Source organism: Dryobates pubescens, chromosome 5 (genome assembly GCF_014839835.1).
Source record: "Dryobates pubescens isolate bDryPub1 chromosome 5, bDryPub1.pri, whole genome shotgun sequence".
In the NCBI taxonomy this organism is placed as follows: domain Eukaryota; kingdom Metazoa; phylum Chordata; class Aves; order Piciformes; family Picidae; genus Dryobates; species Dryobates pubescens.
The window spans coordinates 4619934-4639551 of record NC_071616.1 but is presented as its reverse complement, the minus strand read 5'-3'; the positions used below and the strand labels follow the sequence as shown (position 1 = coordinate 4639551).

General features: G+C 46.7%; 1 protein-coding gene across 2 annotated transcripts in view; it reads right to left on the bottom strand.

Annotated features, from left to right (window-relative positions):
• The window catches only part of AMBRA1 (autophagy and beclin 1 regulator 1), a 172012-nt gene that overhangs the window by 90142 nt on the left and 62252 nt on the right, over positions 1-19618 (bottom strand). The window contains exons 10-11 of one of the 2 annotated variants that reach the window (XM_054161469.1): positions 16204-16287; positions 15050-15150 (exon numbers count right to left, since the gene is read on the bottom strand). In XM_054161469.1, the coding sequence (XP_054017444.1) occupies positions 15050-15150; positions 16204-16287 (185 nt within the window). The remainder of the gene's footprint in view (positions 1-15049; positions 15151-16203; positions 16288-19618) is intronic. The other variant, XM_054161470.1, reaches the window with a different exon arrangement.

Below are 19618 nucleotides of genomic sequence, written 5' to 3'. Positions count from 1 at the left end.
TCCTCTGCAGTAGCTGCCCTCACAAGGTATTACAATAGGCTTAGCAGGCATGCCACCAGAGGCAGCTGTACCTACTGCTGAAACAGTGTTTAACACAGCTTCAGCTAAACTGCACTACACTGGACTCAAATTTCACTGCTCCGGTGAAGACTGAGGGTGGAAAGGACCTCTGGAGATGTTCTAGTCCACCTCACTGATCACAGTAAGGTGAATTACATCAGGCTACAGGTCACTCCAGTCAAGCTTGGATTATGTCCAAAGACCACACCTTGAGTGCTGCATCCAGTTCTGGGCCCCTCAGTTTAGGAAAGATGTTGAGTTGCTGGAACATGAGGACAGAGAAAGGCAACAAAGGTGGGGAGGGGTTTGGAGCACAGCCCTGTGAGAAGAGGCTGAGGAGCTCAGCCTGGAGAAAAGGAGGTTCAGGGGAGGTCTTATTGTTGTCTACAACTACTTGAAAGGAGGTTGTAGCCAGCTGGGGGGTGGTCTCTTCTCCCAGGCAACCACCAAGAGAACAAGAGGACACAGTCTCAAGCTGCACCAGAGGAGGTTTAGGCTGGATGTTAGGAAGAAGTTCTTCACAGAGAGATTGGCCATTGGAATGGGCTGCCCAGGGAGATGGTGGAGTCACCATCCCTGGAGGTGTTTAGGAAGAGACTGGATGAGGCACTTGGGGCCATGGTTTAGTTGATTAGATGGTGTTGGGTGATAGGTTGGACTTGATAATCTCAAAGGTCTTTTCCAACCTGGTTAATTCTATTCTATTTTCTAAGAGATTCACCTGAGCAGTCAATGTGTGATATAACCCTGTAGTCACAGCTATAGGATCTTCAAAGTAGAAGCCAGCAACAGATCTAATATTGGTCTCTTCTCCCAAGTACCTAGTGAGAGGACACGATGAAACGGGCTTAATGTTTGTCAGGGGCGGTTTAGATTGGCTCTCAGGAAAAATTTCTTTCCTGAAAGAGTGTTGAGGTGCTGGAAGAGACTAAAAACTCTTTGGGCAGCCTGTTCCAGCCTTTGACCACTCTCACGATTTAAACCCAAAACTTTTTTCTTAGGTTCAAACAGAATCTCATCTTGTGTCCACTGGCTTTTGTACTTTCACTGGGCACTGCTGAGAAAAGCCTGGCTCTCACCTTCATTCCCTTGGTTATTTATACAGATTGACAAGATCCACCCCCAAATGCTCTCTTCTCCAGACTGAACAGTCCCAGCTCTTTCAGCCTCCTCCCTCAAGTCAGTCTCAAACCCCTTACTCATCTCTGTGGCCCTTCACCACACTCACTCCAGTATGTCCCTGCTTTTCTTGCACTGAGCCCCCAGAAATGGACAAAGACTCCAAATGTGGCCTTAGCAGGGCTGAAGGAAAGGATCACCTCCCTCAATCTGTTGGCAATGCTCTTCCCAATTCAACCCAGTGTACTGCTGGCCTTTTCTGCAAGGGCACATTTGCTGGCTCCTGCTCAACCTGTTGCCCACCAGGATGCCCAAGACCTTTTCTGCAAACCTGCTTTCCAGTCAGTAGGTCTACAGCCTGTACTGGTGGCTAAAGTCATCCATCCCCAGGTGCAAGACTTGGCATTTCTCTTCACTGTACTTCATGAGTTTTGTTGACACATTTCCCAGCCTATTAAAGATCCTTTCTGGTTCATCACCTACTGCTCCCAGTTTTGCTGAGGGTGAACACTGACCCATTATTCCAGGTTATAAATGAAAGAGCTTAAACATTCTCTGTAGCAACCAGCACAAGAACAAGAGGACACAGTCTCAAGCTGTACCAGGGGAAGTTTAGGCTGGAGGTGAGGAGAAAGTTCTTCACTGAGAGAGTCATTCATCATTGGAATGTGCTGCCCAGGGAGGTGGTGGAGTCACCATCCCTGGAGGTGTTCAAGAGGAGATTGGACGTGGCACTTGGAGCCATGGTCTAGTCATGAGGTCTGTGGTGACAGGTTGGACTCGATCTTTGAGGTCTCTTCCAACTTTGGTGATACTGTATTGGCCACAAGCCAAGTCTGGACACACCACAGTCTGCTTTCTTGAAGAGCTTTTCCCACAACACTATCCTGTAGCTACTTCCTCATTTATCTGCATATGCTCAGAGTGGGGCCCCTCATGCCTATTCTGAGGCACGAAACCAAAAGAGCAAGGCATGATGAAAGATTCCCACAACATCCAGTTATAAGACATAAGGCCAATCTACTTGCTAAGAACACTTGATTACAGCACTTACACATTCACATAGCTAATGTGCTAGCTTGTGAGGCACAAGACAGTGTATTTCAAATGCATCTGGCAGCTGCATTGGGCAGATGCAAAAAGCTACGCCGCATCGACAAAACTGCTGCATTTTCTCCTTGCACACATGAATTAACCACCTTTTGTTTCTCACACCAAAACCCTACCTGCTGAGTCCTGAAGCCTAGTTTGGAGTGTGAAATGCCAAGAAGACAAAGCATCGAGGAGCACCTAGTAGCGTACTTGGCACTGAATCATAGCATAGAATCAATAAGGTTGGAAAAGACCTCAAAGATCATCAAGTCCAACCTGTCACCCAGCACCTCATGACTAACTAAACTGTGGCTTCAAGTCCAATCCTTTTTGGAACACCTGGAGGGATAGTGATTCCACCACCTCCCTGGGCAGCACATTCCAATGGCTAATTACTCTCTCTGCGAAGAACTTTCTCCTCACCTCCAGCCTAAACTTCCCCTGGCACAGCTAGAGACTGTGTCCTCTTGTTCTGATGCTGGTTGCCTGGGAGAAGAGACCAGCTCCCTCCCGGCTACAACCTCCCTTCAGGTAGTTGTAGAGAACAATTAGGTCTCCCGCTCTCTCCTCTTCTCCAGGCTAAACAAGCCCAGCTCCCTCAGCCTCTCCTCACAGGGCTGTACTCAAGGCCTCTCCCCAGCCTCATTGCCCTTCTGTGGACACATTCAAGTGTCTCAAAATCCTTCTTAAATTGAGTGGCCCAGAACTGGACACAGTAAATCTCCCTGTGCTCTGCCTAGCACAACTTCTGATCAACTGCTAGAGTCTCTTGCCTACTCTGGATAAATACAGGGTGTTGACTGGTCTGTAGTCTGTCACATCCACACACAACAGACAGCAAGAAGGGAATAAGAAGGGGAAGGAATTAATGAACAGATCGCTGTGTGCTACACAGGAAGCACAAACGTTGAGGGCCATAATGTGGGAGGAAGTCACATGAGTCTTTATTGAGTATCCATGGCTGATGTGGTCTGAGAAGGGCTCTCTGCAGCAGCCACACTCATTCATGCTGTCAGTGCAAGTTCCATACTCCTGGCTAGCAGAATTGAATTTGCAGCAATGCTGCACACTAAATGACAGTGGCAGTACCAGCTTCAGATTGCACAGGCATTAAAAAAAGCCACACCAAAAAATCCCTAGCTTACAAGGCTCATTTATTTGAGCACCGAGCTAAGCATGCACTGTGATACTGGCCTCAAAATATCCATTAATTCTCACAGTACAGAGTAAGTTTAAAACACAAAACCACAACAACAACCACCTCAAAACCCCCACAGAGCAAGAAACCTGCAGAAACAAGGGAAGGGCACAGACCTGCCTAAGAAAACTTGATTAGCTTGCTGCAGACAGTGGTAGGGTTTTGTACTGGGGTGGGAAGTGGGTAAAGGGAAGTGGAGAGCAGCTCCACCTTTTCAGAGGATAATTATAGAAAACAAACAGGTGAGCAGCACTGATTAACACAGAAGCTGTTTGCTACCCTGGTGTGCTGCTCTGCCAAACAATGTTGACTTCTGGAAACAAAGCAGACACGAAACAACATTCTCCACACAAAGCAAAGAGCTGTTGTTGCATCTCCTCCCCTCAGAGATCCTGCTTGCTTAGTTTCTAATACCACCTCGACATTTTCATTCCATCCCTCCTGCTCAGGCTACCCTGCTAGAAACCATTCTTTTTGCACTCAGTTGTCAGGGCAGGATGCAGCCTGCCTAACTTCAGGCATCTAAGGTATCCACAGGAGAAAGGTGATAAATGGACTGGCAGCTCCACAGAAGACTCAGAGTACCTCTGTTCAGTTCACTTCAGGTGATTAATCAGAACTGAAGCTTCTTTTTCCTCTGCTCTCTGCACAGGAAGCTTAGTCTCCCAGGTCAGATGCTCCAAAAAGAATCACAGTGGTAAGATACCCCCCATAGTGCACATAGCTGTGGATTCTTATTTCCAGTTGACTCACCCCCCTCTCAATTAACACATCCCTAGGTATAGCAGATTAACTATGGCTTCAGCTACAAAAGCACAAAGACAAGAACAAAAATGACTGAAGAAGAACAGGCTTTGAAGTGCCAATAGCACTATTTTGACTCTTTAATTCACCATCATATTTCAGAGGCTTTTGGACCATCTCCAGCTTTCAGGTGCGCAGAGGAAGCTCCTTCCATAAAGGAACTGACACAAAATATTCCTACAAGTTCATTTTGGAAGTGAAAATGATTTTGAAGTCACTCAAGCCTTGAGAGTCCTTCAGTCGCCACAATCAAATAGGGGATACAACTTTACAAGGGTTCTGCTATAAGGTTCATGCCCTCTGCCCTTCAATCTCTAGTGCTTTGCATTCTTAAACGTCCCAGCCAAAGAATTCAAACTGGATCTGTTCACAGCTGACAACAGAGAAGTCAATGCCCACAAAAGCACCTCAGCTGCTGAACAGAAAATCCAAATGAACAGAGGCACACAGCAAGCAGAGCATTCTAAGCAGACAGTCAGATTAATGCTCTTCCATTTCAGCACACAAAGTCCCCGATGCTTTCTAGCTGTCTGTGGTTTTTGTACACAACCACACAGAGCAGGAGCAGACATCAAAATGAAGATGAGTAACTGCACAGATTCTCACTGTGGAATTTGGTATTTTGGATGGGGACAGAAAGGCTAACTGGAAACAACACAAACAACCTTTTCCATCACATAAATGCATATGTCAATGGTTTTCAACACCATCCAGTTTCAGGAGGCAACCAGCTAAAACAGGAGAACTAAATCCCCTTTAGCTCAGAGAAGGACCAGCATTTATCTGCATCAAAACTTCTGTGGGGTCTTTGCACAGGACTAATACTTCAGAAGAGGTGGCCTGTGGATCACTGAAATGCTAATGAAATCAACAGCCTATCAGCCTTGATTGTGCCAAGGCATAAGGCTACAAAATGACACAGATTACAGCAAGAGAATTAAGAGGCAGAATTGAGAAGCAGAAAACACAAACTCACTGATGTCTTGCAACACAGGGAAAAATGACTGATGTACTATAAAGCTGGACCTGCTAGAGAAAATGTATCATCAGTGGATCAGCTATCCAATCCCTGCAGCCACAAAAAGCTTTGTATTACCAGTTGGTTTCTGTGCTTGGGGGGTTTAAGCATTAACAAACCCCATTGCTACATTCTGGCAAGGATTTTCATCTGAAGAATATTTGTGCCAGGAGAGGTTTAGGCTGGATGTTAGGAAGAAGTTCTTCATAGAGTGATTGGCCATTGGAATGAGCTGCCCAGGGAGGTGGTGGAGTCACCATCCCTGGAGGTGTTTAGGAAGAGACTGGATGAGGCACTTGGGGCCACGGTTTAAGTTGGTTAGATGGTGTTGTATGATAGGTTGGACTCTGTAATCTCAAAGGTCTTTTCCAACCTGGTTAATTCTATTCTATTCTTTTCTAAGAGATTCACCTTCTGAGCAGTCATGATGTGATATAACCCTGTAGTCACAGCTATAGGATCTTCAAAGTAGAAGCCAGCAACAGATCTAATATTGGTCTCTTCTCCCAAGTACCTAGTGAGAGGACAAGATGAGATGGGCTTAATGTTTGTCAGGGGCGGTTTAGATTGGCTCTCAGGAAAAATTTCTTTCCTGAAAGAGTGTTGAGGTGTTGGAACAGGCTCCTCATGGAGGTGGTGGAGTCACCAGCGGTGGAGGTGTTCAAGCAGCATGTAGACGTGGTGCTTCAGGACACAGTTCAGTGATCAGGGTAGTTGGGCCACGGTTGGACTCAATTTTAGTGGTCTTTTTCAACTTTAATGATTCACTGATTCACAGCATAACTTCATTCTGCCTTCATCCAATCCATCTACAACACCAAACTATCAGGTTTTATGAGATCCTCCACTATGATCAAGCAGCAACATTAAAAACTTTCACAGCAGAAAGCTGCTCTAGGAAAGCAGCGGCAGGAGAGAGGCAGAGGCAGGAGAGAGGCAGAGGCAGGAGAGAGGCAGAGGCAGGAGAGAGGCAGAGGCAGGAGAGAGGCAGAGGCAGGAGAGAGGCAGAGGCAGGAGAGAGGCAGAGGCAGAGGCAGGAGAGAGGCAGAGGCAGGAGAGAGGCAGAGGCAGGAGAGAGGCAGAGGCAGGAGAGAGGCAGAGGCAGGAGAGAGGCAGAGGCAGGAGAGAGGCAGAGGCAGGAGAGAGGCAGAGGCAGGAGAGAGGCAGAGGCAGGAGAGAGGCAGAGGCAGGAGAGAGGCAGAGGCAGGAGAGAGGCAGAGGCAGGAGAGAGGCAGAGGCAGGAGAGAGGCAGAGGCAGGAGAGAGGCAGAGGCAGGAGAGAGGCAGAGGCAGGAGAGAGGCAGAGGCAGGAGAGAGGCAGAGGCAGGAGAGAGGCAGAGGCAGGAGAGAGGCAGAGGCAGGAGAGAGGCAGAGGCAGGAGAGAGGCAGAGGCAGGAGAGAGGCAGAGGCAGGAGAGAGGCAGAGGCAGGAGAGAGGCAGAGGCAGGAGAGAGGCAGAGGCAGGAGAGAGGCGAGATCCAGCATTTCAAGAAAGCTCCTAGCTGCAAGTGTTGTTAGAACACATGAAGCAAGTCTATAAATTAAGAGGATGTCACACAGTCTTCTCCCCACTTCCAAAATCCTAGTCTACCAGGTTGAGGAAATCAACAGCTCTGAGGGTACCTCTCACCAGTTCCCTAGGGGTACACTTTCCACTCCCTACCATCCAGGCTTCCAGATTGAGCACTGCAACCTCTTTTCCTCCTTACACCTCTGCATGAAAGGCTGCACTTTCAGATAAATTATCAACACTTCTCAAGCCTGTGGAGAAGGTGACAGGTATCTGTAGGCCTCAAGTTGCACCAAGAACCTGAGGCATACTTTAAGCCTTTTGTGTTGTTTCATGTCTACTGACTTAGATCATAGAAAGACCACAGAGAATGAGGTCAAAGGGTCACATCTTTCCATATTAAGCAGTTCTCAACAGACTGGTGACAGAAACACACTGCACAGAAAGCCACATGGCCAAGTTCATTGGCTGTATTACTCTAGAGATCTGCCTGTTGTTACAAGAGGATTAGATGAGGCTACTAATCCAAATTCATGTAGTTCTTTTAGACAAAAAGGCAGAAGCAAGCTACTAGCAAAAAGCCAGTGATGGACAGCTGAAGGTACAGACTCAAAACAAGATTCAAGTCTCAGCTGCACAGAAAGCCTTGCCAGAGAATACATATCCACTAACAGTGAGAAAAACAAGGGTACATCAGAGACAACTAGGACAGCTATTCCATCAACTTTTGCTCACCTTCTGGAGCTCTCAAGTCACCTTAGTCCAACTCCATACAGCTGTGCATCACTACAAGAACTTTTGAAGGATGAGGGCATCTCAGAACAGATTTCACAGGTCACTGACAGTGTAAGTGATGCAATGGGATTGGGTCAAGAAGACTTGAGCCATGAGAGGCAATCACATCTGCAATCCCAGAGGAACTGGGAAATCTGCCTGCAATATGGTTTCCAAGGCAACCAAAGCTGCTCCTTATGACTACTTTTATCATTACAAGTGAAAGGTTACTGGGCTAATTCTAGCTGCAGCAGTAACCAATACTCTGTCCAGCTGTATGTATCACAGGCTCATCGACATCCACTCTAACATGGTCTTTAACATCTTTATTGATGATCTGGATGAGGGCAGTGAGTCCATCATCAGTAAGTTTGCAGATGACACCAAGCTGGGGGCAGGAGTTGATCTGCTGGAGGGTAGAGAGGCTCTGCAGAGGGACCTCGACAGGCTGGACAGATGGGCAGAGTCCAAGGGCATGAGATTGAACACATCCAAGTGCCAGGTTCTGCACATTGGCCACAACAACCCCATGCAGTGCTACAGGCTGGGGTCAGAGTGGCTGGAGAGTGGCCAGGCAGAGAGGGACCTGGGGGTGCTGATTGACAGCTGCCTAAACATGAGCCAGCAGTTGCCCAGGTGGCCAAGAAGGCCAATAGCATCCTGGCCTGCAGGAACAGTGTGGCCAGCAGGAGCAGGGAGGTCATTCTGCCCCTGTACACTGCACTGGTTAGGCCACACCTTGAGTCCTGTGTCCAGTTCTGGGCCCCTCAGGTTAGGAAGGAGGTTGACTTGCTGGAACGAGTCCAGAGAAGGGCAACAAAGTTGGTGAGGGGCCTGGAACACAAGCCCTATGAGGAGAGGCTGAGGGAGCTGGGGTTGCTCAGCCTGGAGAAGAGGAGGCTCAGGGGTGACCTTATTGCTGTCTACAACTACCTGAAGGGAGGTTGTAGACAGGCAGTGGTTGGTCTCTTCCTCCAGGCAGCCAGCACCAGAACAAGAGGACACAGTCTCAGGCTGCACCAGGGGAGGTTTAGGCTGGATGTTAGGAAGAAGTTCTATACAGAGGGAGTGATTGCCCATTGGAATGGGCTGCCTGGGAGGTGGTGGAGTCACCATCACTGGAGGTGTTCAGGAGGAGACTTGATGGGGTGCTTGGTGCCATGGGTTAGTTGATTAGGTGGTGTTGGATTATTTGATAGGTTGGATGCGATGATCTTGAAGGTCTCTTCCAACCTGGTCTGCTCTATTCTATTCTGTTCTACCTGGCTTTAGGTTAGAGCCATTCACTTGAACACGATCCCTAAACACAGCTAGACAGATTGGGAACATGAAACAGGAGGCACCTTCACTAGTGGGCCTGGGTTGAGAATTTGACTGGTGAGATGTCTTCGCCCTGATTCTTATTAGAAGCAGCAGCACATGCTCAGACAAGTCTGTCACAGAAGGAGGACATTTATCCACCAGCCTAGCTAATTTTCACCCTGATGAAACTTCAAATGATCCAACAATTGCGTGTTAGCAGTTTCTGGCTGAAGTACAGAAATTAACTCCAAGGCACGTGACCTTAAATTCTCCCAGGAAGCCAGGCTTTGAAGAATGGGGTAGCTGATGCCATTTGGGGAAAACAACAGCTTAACATTGCACTTTGAAGTCCTAGATCCCAATTAAAGGCAGGCTATCAAGCGATTCTTAGCTTTATCTATAGCCTCAGCCCTACCCGAGTGCATGAAAGCCACATACAGCTTTGTTTGGCAGCTGCAGATAGCTTTGTTTGGCAACCCCAGAAGAGCTATCCAAAGCTGCACCACTATTCCTCTTGCAGCAGGTCATACTCTGAATAGGTGTGGGCTATGGCAGTATCTGGAATATCGAGCTCATTCCTTGAATACTTCTCTGTTCTGAATTCATTACCCTGAAATAGCAGTGAAATCACTCAAAAACCATAATTGTGGGATGCTGTACCACTCAGCCCTTACACCATGCTGTGTCTGAGTCTCCCCATGAGGTAGAGGACTCAGAGTAACCGTGCTGGATCACATTTAACAGACGAAGTCTGGAGGCAAAGCCAGAACAGAAAAACATGCAAGGAAAAAATACTTTGTTTGCTGAGATGCACATCACTGTATTAAAACAAAGTGAGGTGAGACAGAAGCATTTTACAAAGCTTGGCACCACTATCCTAAACCAGTCAACTTTCATCTGCAAGTCTCCTGCTAAGAGGGACAACAACAAAGTGGTATCAGCCTCCTGCAAAGTTCCTTGGCAAGCACTGATTTTCTTCTTTATCTGAACTTCCACTGAACTGAATCTAAAGCCCTTGTTCCACTGTTCCTCTAAAACATCTCTGTCCATCTCAAGGTAGTCAATTGCTATAATGCTTAGAAGTTCACACAGGTAAACAAGAGGCCATAGGCACTTCACAGAATCAAAGTTGGAAAAGACCTCAAAAATCATCAAGTCCAACCTGTCACCCAACACCTCATGACTAGACCATGGCACCAAGTGCCACGTCCAATCCCCTCTTGAACACCTCCAGGGACGGTGACTCCACCACTTCCCTGGGCAGCACATTCCAACAGCTAACAACTCTTTCTGTGAAGAACTTTCTCCTCACCTCCAGCCTAAACTTCCCCCGGCACAGTTTGAGACTGTGTCCTCTTGTTCTGGTGCTAGTTGCCTGGGAGAAGAGACCAACCCCCTCCTGGCTACAACCTCCCTTCAGGTAGTTGTAGACAGCAATGAGGTCTCCCCCGAGCCTCCTCTTCTCCAGGCTAAACAACCCCAGCTCCCTCAGCCTCTCCTCACAGGGCTTCAGTGGCAATAAAGTAGATTTTTTTAATGTATTTATTGATTTTCAGAAGAGCTGTTAAGATGTACATCTGTCTTCTACCAGATGCCAAAAAAAACCATCCAGGACTTGGGCCTGAAATTTCCAGCTGTCCTGCTTGCAATGTGACTTAAAAGAAAGATTCATCAAAAACAAACAAACCCAAACCCAATGAGCAACCCAAACACACGCACCACCCCACCCGCCAAGCCAAAACAGTGAGTTGAAACATCCATCTTCAACAACAACAATAAAGCAGCAGGAGGTAGTAAATGAAGTGCTGAGCTTTGTGTCCCTTGGATCCACTGCTGAACTTCGCAGCAGAGTACTAACTCCCCTTGCAAGAGATGTAACTTCATCCCACAGGACAGCTCTTTGGTGCCTCCTGGAAAGCACGGTGAATAAAGCAAACCAAATGCAAAGCAACCAAAACCAAACCAATGGCAACCAACCCAAAACCACACACAGTATCCCACAACAAAAACCTAAAATCACACCCCCACCCCCAAAACCCCAACACCACACACATCCCAAACAAAACAAACCAACAAACAACCTCCCACTCTATCAGCTTGCAAACAGCAGAGAACCCAAGAGACACAGAAGACTGAAACAGCCCCAAGCTGCAGGACTCCACTTGTATAGTCACATGCACTGGGTCACTTCTATTGAGGGAGAAGCCCAACTGTACTTACTGCTTTCACCATCACTTCCACCACCAACCACAGCGAGCTTTCACTGCATGGACGTTTCCTTGGAGACTACAACCTCACCACTCACAGGAGCTCACCAAGGAGAGGAAAGTCCAGAGAGTAGCTTGCAGCCCACACTAACAAGAGCTGTAGAAGAGCTGCCAAATGAACTCTCAAGGCTTTTTTGATGAGTCTTGCAATCAAAAGGGAATGTGGAAGAGTGAGAAAAATATGCTAGTGTTATAGCAGCATTTTAAGAGGTTGGAATAGGATGAGATATGTCAGCCTTGTCAGTCTGACATTGATTCCAGACAAAATAATGAAAAAGCTGATATAAGACTCAGTTAATAAAGGATTAAAGGAGGACAGTGTAATTACTGCCAATCAACATAGACTTTACAGAAAAATATAACTTGTCAAACTACCAACACTTTTTGGTGTGATTACAAGTTTGAACGCTGAAGGTAACAATGTTGATGTAATATATTTTCACAAGGTGTTTTACTTGGTGCCAGAAAGCACAGTGATGTGGCATGCTGTATCAGCTGAGAGGTCTCAACTGCACCAGTGGATAAGGAGTCAGGCAGGAAGGTGTCACTGGGGCTCCTGTTTTTCCAGTGCTACATGTAAATTAGACAGTGATATCTCCATGCCAGCAGCCTGTCACGTTGACTTACAGAATACAGAAATACAGAATTAACCAGGTTGGAAAAGACCTTCAAGATCATCGAGTCCAACCTATCACCCAACACCATCTAAGCAACTAAACCATGGCTCCAAGTGCCTCATCCAGTCTCTTTTTAAACACCTGCAGGGATGCTGACTCGACCACCTCCCTGGGCAGCACATTCCAATGGCCAATCTCTCTTTCTGGGAAGAACTTCCTCCTCACATCCAGCCTAAACCTCCCCTGGTGCAGCTTGTGACTGTGTCCTCTTGTTCTGGTGCTGGTTGCCTGGGAGAAGAGACCAACCCTCACCTGGCTACAACCTCCCTTCAGGTAGTTGTAGAGAGCAATAACATCTCCTCTGAACCTCCTCTTCTCCAGGCTAAGCAACCCCAGCTCCCTCAGCTGCTCCTTATAGGGCTTGTGCTCCTGTCTTGTGCTGCTCTCGTTTGCAAGGCTGCATGAATCACCAGTGAGGTGACTTAGTATCATTCCATTCTCCTCCTGAACTCCAACTTATTCTAACCATCTGCTGCCACCTTTCCTATACTTTGCCTTGAAGTGCCTTGGTGCAGGGGTGGTCACCAGTCCATGACTAGCACAAAAGACTCTCTGTTTCTGACCTAAGCCTTCCTGACATGTCAAGAGTCATTTTTACCAGCCCCGCTGTGTTGCTGTCCTAGCCTGTCTGCTCAGATAATCTGTAATTTATAGTGGTTCATTAAACCAGACTGCTCCAAGGATTTATTCACCAATCTTCCCTAGCATGAGATATTGTCTGTAACAGTTGTAGAAGAACGACACTCAAACAACAGCAAGCTGAGAGCTGAAAGCAAACACGGCCAGAACGCGACAGCAAGAGCTTTGCCATTAAGAAACAGTCAGCACACCAAAGCAGTTCACGCACCCACAAGAGCCTTGTCTGCTGCTTTGATTTCCTCTCTGCACACAGCAGGGAGTGGGGCAAGGGACAGAGGTATAATTTGGTGTGTTTTCCCAAACAACAGTTTTCACTCATATTTGACCACTGGAGTCTCCTGTCAAGTTTTCAGAAGGCTGTCAGGTTAGGAATACAAGGTGGGGGGGTGACACACTTTCTCGAATGCTGTAGAGGTTACATAAGAAATACATTTGGCATTTACACATTTCAGCATAATTTCAGAAATGACAATCTGGATACACAGTAGGATGAAGCAATTTAAGGCACTCAAACTTAGATTAGCCTGTGTTAATAGGAAGGTAGATGATTGATTTCTGCTCCCCCCGCCCCCAGCCAGGGCTGGCAACCTCACCCATCACTACCGTGCCAGGGTTTTGAGCTCGAGTAGAGGTTTTATCACTGTGATAATGAAGAAAGAACTACTGCAAGCTTCAGCACAGGCTAACTAAAAAGGAAAGCATACTATCAGCAACACAATTTTCAATGGCTCTGAAATACATTATTGAAAATGACAATGCTCCTGACCAATGTAACAAGCACAGGGAATTCTCTATTCCACTACTGCAGTCTGACTTTCTAGTCCATCCCTCCACCTATTATTTCACAACTTCAACCCTCCTGGTTTCTGCAACTCATTAACATGTGTTTGTAGCACAAACCTAAAGAAAAAAACAAACCAAATAAACCACATTTTTTAAGCTGAAAGTTCAGGTACAGACTAAACTAAACAGAATATTAAAGCAAGGTATCACAAGCAGCTGCTGCATGATGAGAATTAACCTCATACTGGAGTAAAGAAAGTCTGTTACTGTGGAGCCCCTGCCAGTCCAGTGTGAGGTTCCACGACACTGCCGAAGCCAACAAGCCTCATGTCAAGTAGGCTCAGCAAAGCACCAGGCAGAAAAGACTAATCCTGTTATTTGAAACCCCCAGGATTATGATTTTTGCCCTATTTTGTTCATTTTGGCATACAGACAACAAACAGCAAGAGTAATTTGGGCCTCAAATTCCCTAAAATGTGCAAGGAGAACAAGCCAGGCTGCTTTCCAGCCACTCAAGGAAGAGGCAAACTGCAAGAAGGGCTTGAGAAGGGTTTGAAGGCAGGTGTCTGCAGAAAAGCAGGACCGCACAAGAGCTCTGCAGTGTTGCCCGGCAGCGAGTAATCATCTGCCAGTGCGCTGTTTCCACGTGCCAACAGCCAAAGCCCTCACAAGCAGCCAGCATGGGAACACATGTGCATCAGCTCCATAATTACCCAGTGAAAAGCAGGCAAAGGTGCTCTGGAGTTCAGCCTTTGGCTGAGCTCCTATTATTTCTGCAACGGCAAAAGTCTACGAACCATGCAATAGAACCACAATGTCCCAGGGAGACAAAGTCTGGGAGATGCCAGAAACTGGTTAAAGACAAGACCACTGCCATACTGCATCAACTGTTCATAACCAGTAACAGCTCCACCTCAAAATGTTTGGGAGAACTCCAATGAAACGCCTCTTGAGAACAGGTTAGATAAATCCTGTCCCAAAGGGTTTAGCTGTTTGTGCCTTTGGATCAGGAAAAGGGCCATGCAGCCTCTTGAAAAAAATCTTTGGCAGCTCCTTTCAGTGGTGGTCCTGCCATTACCTGCAGGAAGGAAGAGAACCACACCCCAACCTACCTTGTCCATACATCATCCCTTGTTCTCCCACAAGCTCCCAAACGACTCCCCTGCACTGAGGTTAATTACAGAGTAACTTAGACTCGACCAAAAAAGACAACACACTCAAGACATGTGTCATCTATAACCATCTCATTCATGAACTGCCAGAGTGCCTCCTCTTCCCCCACACCTCCCTTTCCACCTCCACCTGCCCTTTAAGGCTCCCAAATGCCTGTGTGCTGCATGTGGTGGCAGCTGAGTTCCTTAATGTGCACTTATTAAGAACCTAATTGAATCCCGCGTTGCCTTGTGTGCGTCTTGCCAGCCGGAACACGAACAAGGCACCCTATAATTCAATTAGAAGGACCTGCAGCAAGCTGATCATTACTCTGTCAGGCTGTTAAGATAAAGACATCTAGGAAGAGGGGAGGAAGTAAAACAAAGGGAGACTTGTTAGCAGCATCCCCCCCCAGCCCCGCCCCAATTCACACAGAGACTCCCAAACACATACTTGAAGTGTGGAATCTGCAGTGCCCAAGCGCTTGACTGACAGCTGACCACAGTGCTCTAAGAGTCCTGCCCAGTTTTAGGCAACTTAAACAGAGTCTCAAAAGTTGAAATTAAGACTTTTCCTGATCCATCCTCCTCTGCTTAGATTCCCTAGAAAATTACCACTACCGTTCACGACCACTGCAAACAAGGAAGTACTATTACCTGCCAAAACCCTGTTGACAGAGGAATGGGTGGCCAAGCCAGGCTGTCCCCGCTCGTGGAAAATCCCAGCATAAGGCAAGTACTCTGGCAGCAGGAAGCGTCTGCAAAACAAAGAGAAAGCTTACATGGAGAAATACATCCCAGCATACTACAGCCCTGCACAGCAACTGCAATTACTTTGAGGAAGACTTGACTGTATTCCAGCAGGCTAGTAAAGGGAAGCCCGGGCTCCTCTGCTTAGCCAGCCACTTCACTGCTTGGAACAAAAGGCAAGGTACGGAAAAGAGCCTCCGCTGAGCCAGTGTGGCTGTGAAGATCAGCAGGAAGCAAATCCTTTATCTCCCACAATAGCTTCCTAATCTCAGACTAGTTGTGCTGAGAATCTCCAATCAGATTCTTTTCTCCTCCTAGTTTGCCATCACGCTGTAGCCCTAACCTGAAGGTAAGAAGCACCAAGACCATGCTGCCCTTCAAGTGTCACAGGATGAGCTGATCACACTAACACATCACCCGAGGGAGCAGTGTGTGTGTGTCTCAGAAATGGCAAAACAAGAGTATAGTAGCCCCGGACAAAAGAAGGGAAACCATCTGAAAACACCAGGGAGCTGTACTGCAACTGGTTACCTCCAGGGTCTCCACACCCTTTTAGAATAGAATAGAATAGACCAAACCAGGTTGGAAGAGACCTTTGAGATCATCGAGTCCAACCTATCATCCAACACTATCTAATTAACTAAACCATGGCACCAAGCACCCCATCCAGTCTCTTCCTAAACACCTCCAGTGATGGCGACTCCACCACCTCCCTAGGCAGCACATTCCAATGGCCAATCACTCTTTCTGGGAAGAACTTCTTCCTAACATCCAGCCTAAACCTCCCCTGGCACAGCTTGAGACTGCATCCTCTTGTTCTGGTGCTGGTTGCCTGGGACAAGAAACCAACCCCCACCTGGCTACAACCTCCCTTCAGGTAATTGTAGACAGCAAGAAGGTCTCCTCTGAGCCTCCTCTTCTGCAGGCTAAGCAACCCCAGCTCCCTCAGCCTCTCCTCACAGGGCTTGTACTCCAAACCCCTCCCCAGCTTTGTTGCGCTTCTCTGGACACATTCCAGCAAGTCAACATCTTTCCTAAACTGAGGGGCCCAGAATCCATACCTGGGGACAAAGCGTCCCAGCGACGGTGCAGACATGCGGGCGTTCCGGGGAGCTCGGTGCCTGGATCGGTCTCCATTGTCCCTTCAGCAAAACAAAACAATAGAATTAAAACCCCATTATTGCACATTGAAAAATACTACATAATGAAAGTACTCACCAAGAAAAAAAAAAACCACCCCAGGATTGGCACTTGGTCATCCTGAGTATGCCACTGAGATGCAGTGGTTCTCTCACTTAATTTACAGGCTTCTAACACTCCAAATTCCTACAACTTGATGTACCAAAGACTCCTGATGGTTTTACATAGGGGTAGGCTAATGGCCACTTCCTCCATTGTTCGACAGTGACTCAAAAGTGTCAATAAAAGGCAACAAATCATTGCCAGCTCTTCAGCAAATAAATCAGACACCTTAGAATTTGGATGGGGAGATCACAAGCAAGCACACCACAAGCAAGCACACCATAGTCCTGATGAGGACTTTGTTAGTCAAAGAGAACAGGTTCAATTTAACTCTTTCACTCTCAGAAGTGGAGGCAAAAGAGCATAACCTGCAGATTATTTTGCTGTGCTCCTTCCCTCAAGGTTCAGTTTAAGAGCCATCACAGCTTAAGATAATTCACCTTTGTCAAGCTTTTTCAGCGAGGTCACAAATGTTAGGTGGTGTCTGACAAAAATGTACCTCCTCAGAAACCCCTAATTCTGTGTACTGAAAAATGCCTGGGCCCTGGGGAATGAGATGAAAGGGTCTAGTATCTACTGTCTCACAGAAGAGGGAAAATCTTCTTACCCACAAGGGCAGTGCAACTCTGAACAGGTTAGCTAGGTTAGCTACAGAGTCTGCAGACATGCCATTCCTAGAAGTCTAAGGACAAGAGCTAGACAAAGTCATGGCTGGCCTGGTACGATTTTGGCAGCAATGACCTTACAAGTGGGAAGCCAAGCTGGAAGACTTCCAGAAGTCCCAGCAAACTGAATTCCTTATATTGCATCCATAGGTCACAAGACAACCTGTAATTACACAACATTAAAACTGCAAGGAAAACGATGAGGCCACACCAGTGACCCTGGAGTTCGGAAACAGACCTCTGCACTGCTTAATCCTCCATTCAGAACTTCACCCTCTGCGTGACCTTGCACAAGTAGCAAAGCCTACTCTCTGGATTTCAGATCCCCATCTGTAATTGCAGCTCTACTGGTCTCCTGCCCAGGCAGTTGTGAGTAGAAAATTGCTTGCAGAGCCTTGGAATCACTAGGAAGCTAAATATTCCTTATGCAACACACTAGCAGCACGTTACTAACCCACCCCAGCAAGCTGTGCATTTTATTACTTCTTTTTGGTTTGTTTTGCTTTTTTGGAGTTGGTGAGCAAGGAATGTGGGTTGAAAATGAAGTCCATTACGTTGTTGTTTCCCACACACTTGAGGAACCAGGAACACAAAAAGCAGAGGTTGTTCTGCAAAGCTCATTAGCATTTCAAGATATTTCACCCAAATCAAATCTAAATCCAAGCTCAAAGCTTCGATTCCTCCTCCCACTGCTGCAAAAGCAGCAATTGTGGTTCACAGCCAAAGCTGCACCTCACCCTGAGGTTTCTGTGGAACCAACAGGGCTCCTGAAATCAGCAATGGAAAAGCTGCTGCTCCTGCTCTTGTATCAGAGGCCTCCAGCCTATTAAGATGTGGATCAATAACAGAAGAAATCCTCTGAAGTCAAGAGCTGACATACCAACTTTTGCTGCTGGAGAGAAAAGGCCAAAGGGGAGTTAAAAATGAAGTGTCATTCCAGATCTTGCCACACAGAGTAAAAGCTAGTGAAATTCAGACAAGAAACACTTTTTAATAGTCTGTGGAGCAGGTTTTGAAACAAGAAATGCTGATCCGTAGCCCTGGGAAGAAGGCAGCAAAATGGTTTCAGGGTTTGCACTTGCTCTGGACATCTGCTAGCATTAGAAGATGCTTTGGAAAGGGCAGATATCAGCAAGAGGAACAACAGCAGGACTACACCCTGCAGAACTCTCCAGTTGAGGAGAATCTCTGTAGCAAGTTTGAAAAGGAATGAGGAATTAACTCCAGCAAACAAAATAATATAAAGGTGCAAAATCCCTTACAGTCCAAAGCGAGACAACTATAGCAACCAACCGTTCAAAGATCATTAACCAATGATCTTAACATCCACAGGAACCTATTAGGATATACATTTCCTGATGCAAGAATTTCTGTACTGCCTCATTCACTGTGCATACAATCCTTCCCCAACACAAAAGCCTAAAAGGGGGGAGGGTGATGAGGGGAATGATGATTTTTCTTCAGCTTTCACCGTGACACAGCCTCCACTGATTCAAGAGACAGAATTCTCTTCTTAACATCTCCTAAACAAAAAAACACCTCACCAACCAACCCCCAAAGAACAGAAAAGACCCAAACAAAAAGCCACCACGCTCCAGCTGCCTCTGCCCTGTAGCTCAAACAGCAGAACTGAGAATGTGAAACAGTGACTATCCTTTGAGAATGCTGGAATACCTATTTACTGTAATAGTGCAAGGGGAAGGCACACCTAGGCTAAAGAGGATTACTACTAAACATTACTCTGAATCACTAATTTACAGCCATTTACACCTAAATTCCTCTGCTCAACCACACACAAGAGTGTTTTGAAGCATCTAGTGCTCAAAAGCCAGAACAGCTGATGGGACCCTGGTGCCAGCTGAAGACTATTTCTGCACCTTCTAAAAAGGAAAATGAAAAAACCCCACCACACACACACACAAAACCCACCCCACAACCCTATAGATGAGTGAAGATGGGTGTCACTTGGTGTTATTTCTGTACCACACACAGCCTGCTGACAGAGGGAGGAGAGCAGATGTTAGCACGACTGCGGTGCCAGCGTGAAGTCTCCAAAGTTCTCTGACGTACCGGCGACAATCTAATGCTCTACTTTCTATTTAGTGTCAAGTACCTACAGACTCATTAGCTAATAATTTGCACTGGATAGTTTAATTAACATGCCCTACAAAAGTGGATCCCTTAGAGTGTGTGCCTGCATTAAATTAAACAACACCACACACACAAAAAAAAAAGCCTCTTCTCTTAAGCAACTCAATAATCTTGCAGAACTAAAGGAAACCAAAATGTTCCACAGCATGTGCTGTAACAGGTGCTCTGCAATGCCCTTTGTTTCAAGTGCACCAGCAAACATGAACAGCAACAGGGAAACTTCTGCAATGGTAAAAATAATAATGAAGGAACTGAGCAAGCCACTGAGCAAGGTGCAGGGAAAAGAATGAGAAATAATCAGCATGTAAGGTGTCAAAGGAGACTTAATGCTGCAATTATTAACAGAGTAATTTGCCACAGGAGGAAAACTGCACAAAGCAGCAAATGGTCAAAACAACTTTAAGGGTTTGCCTCAAAA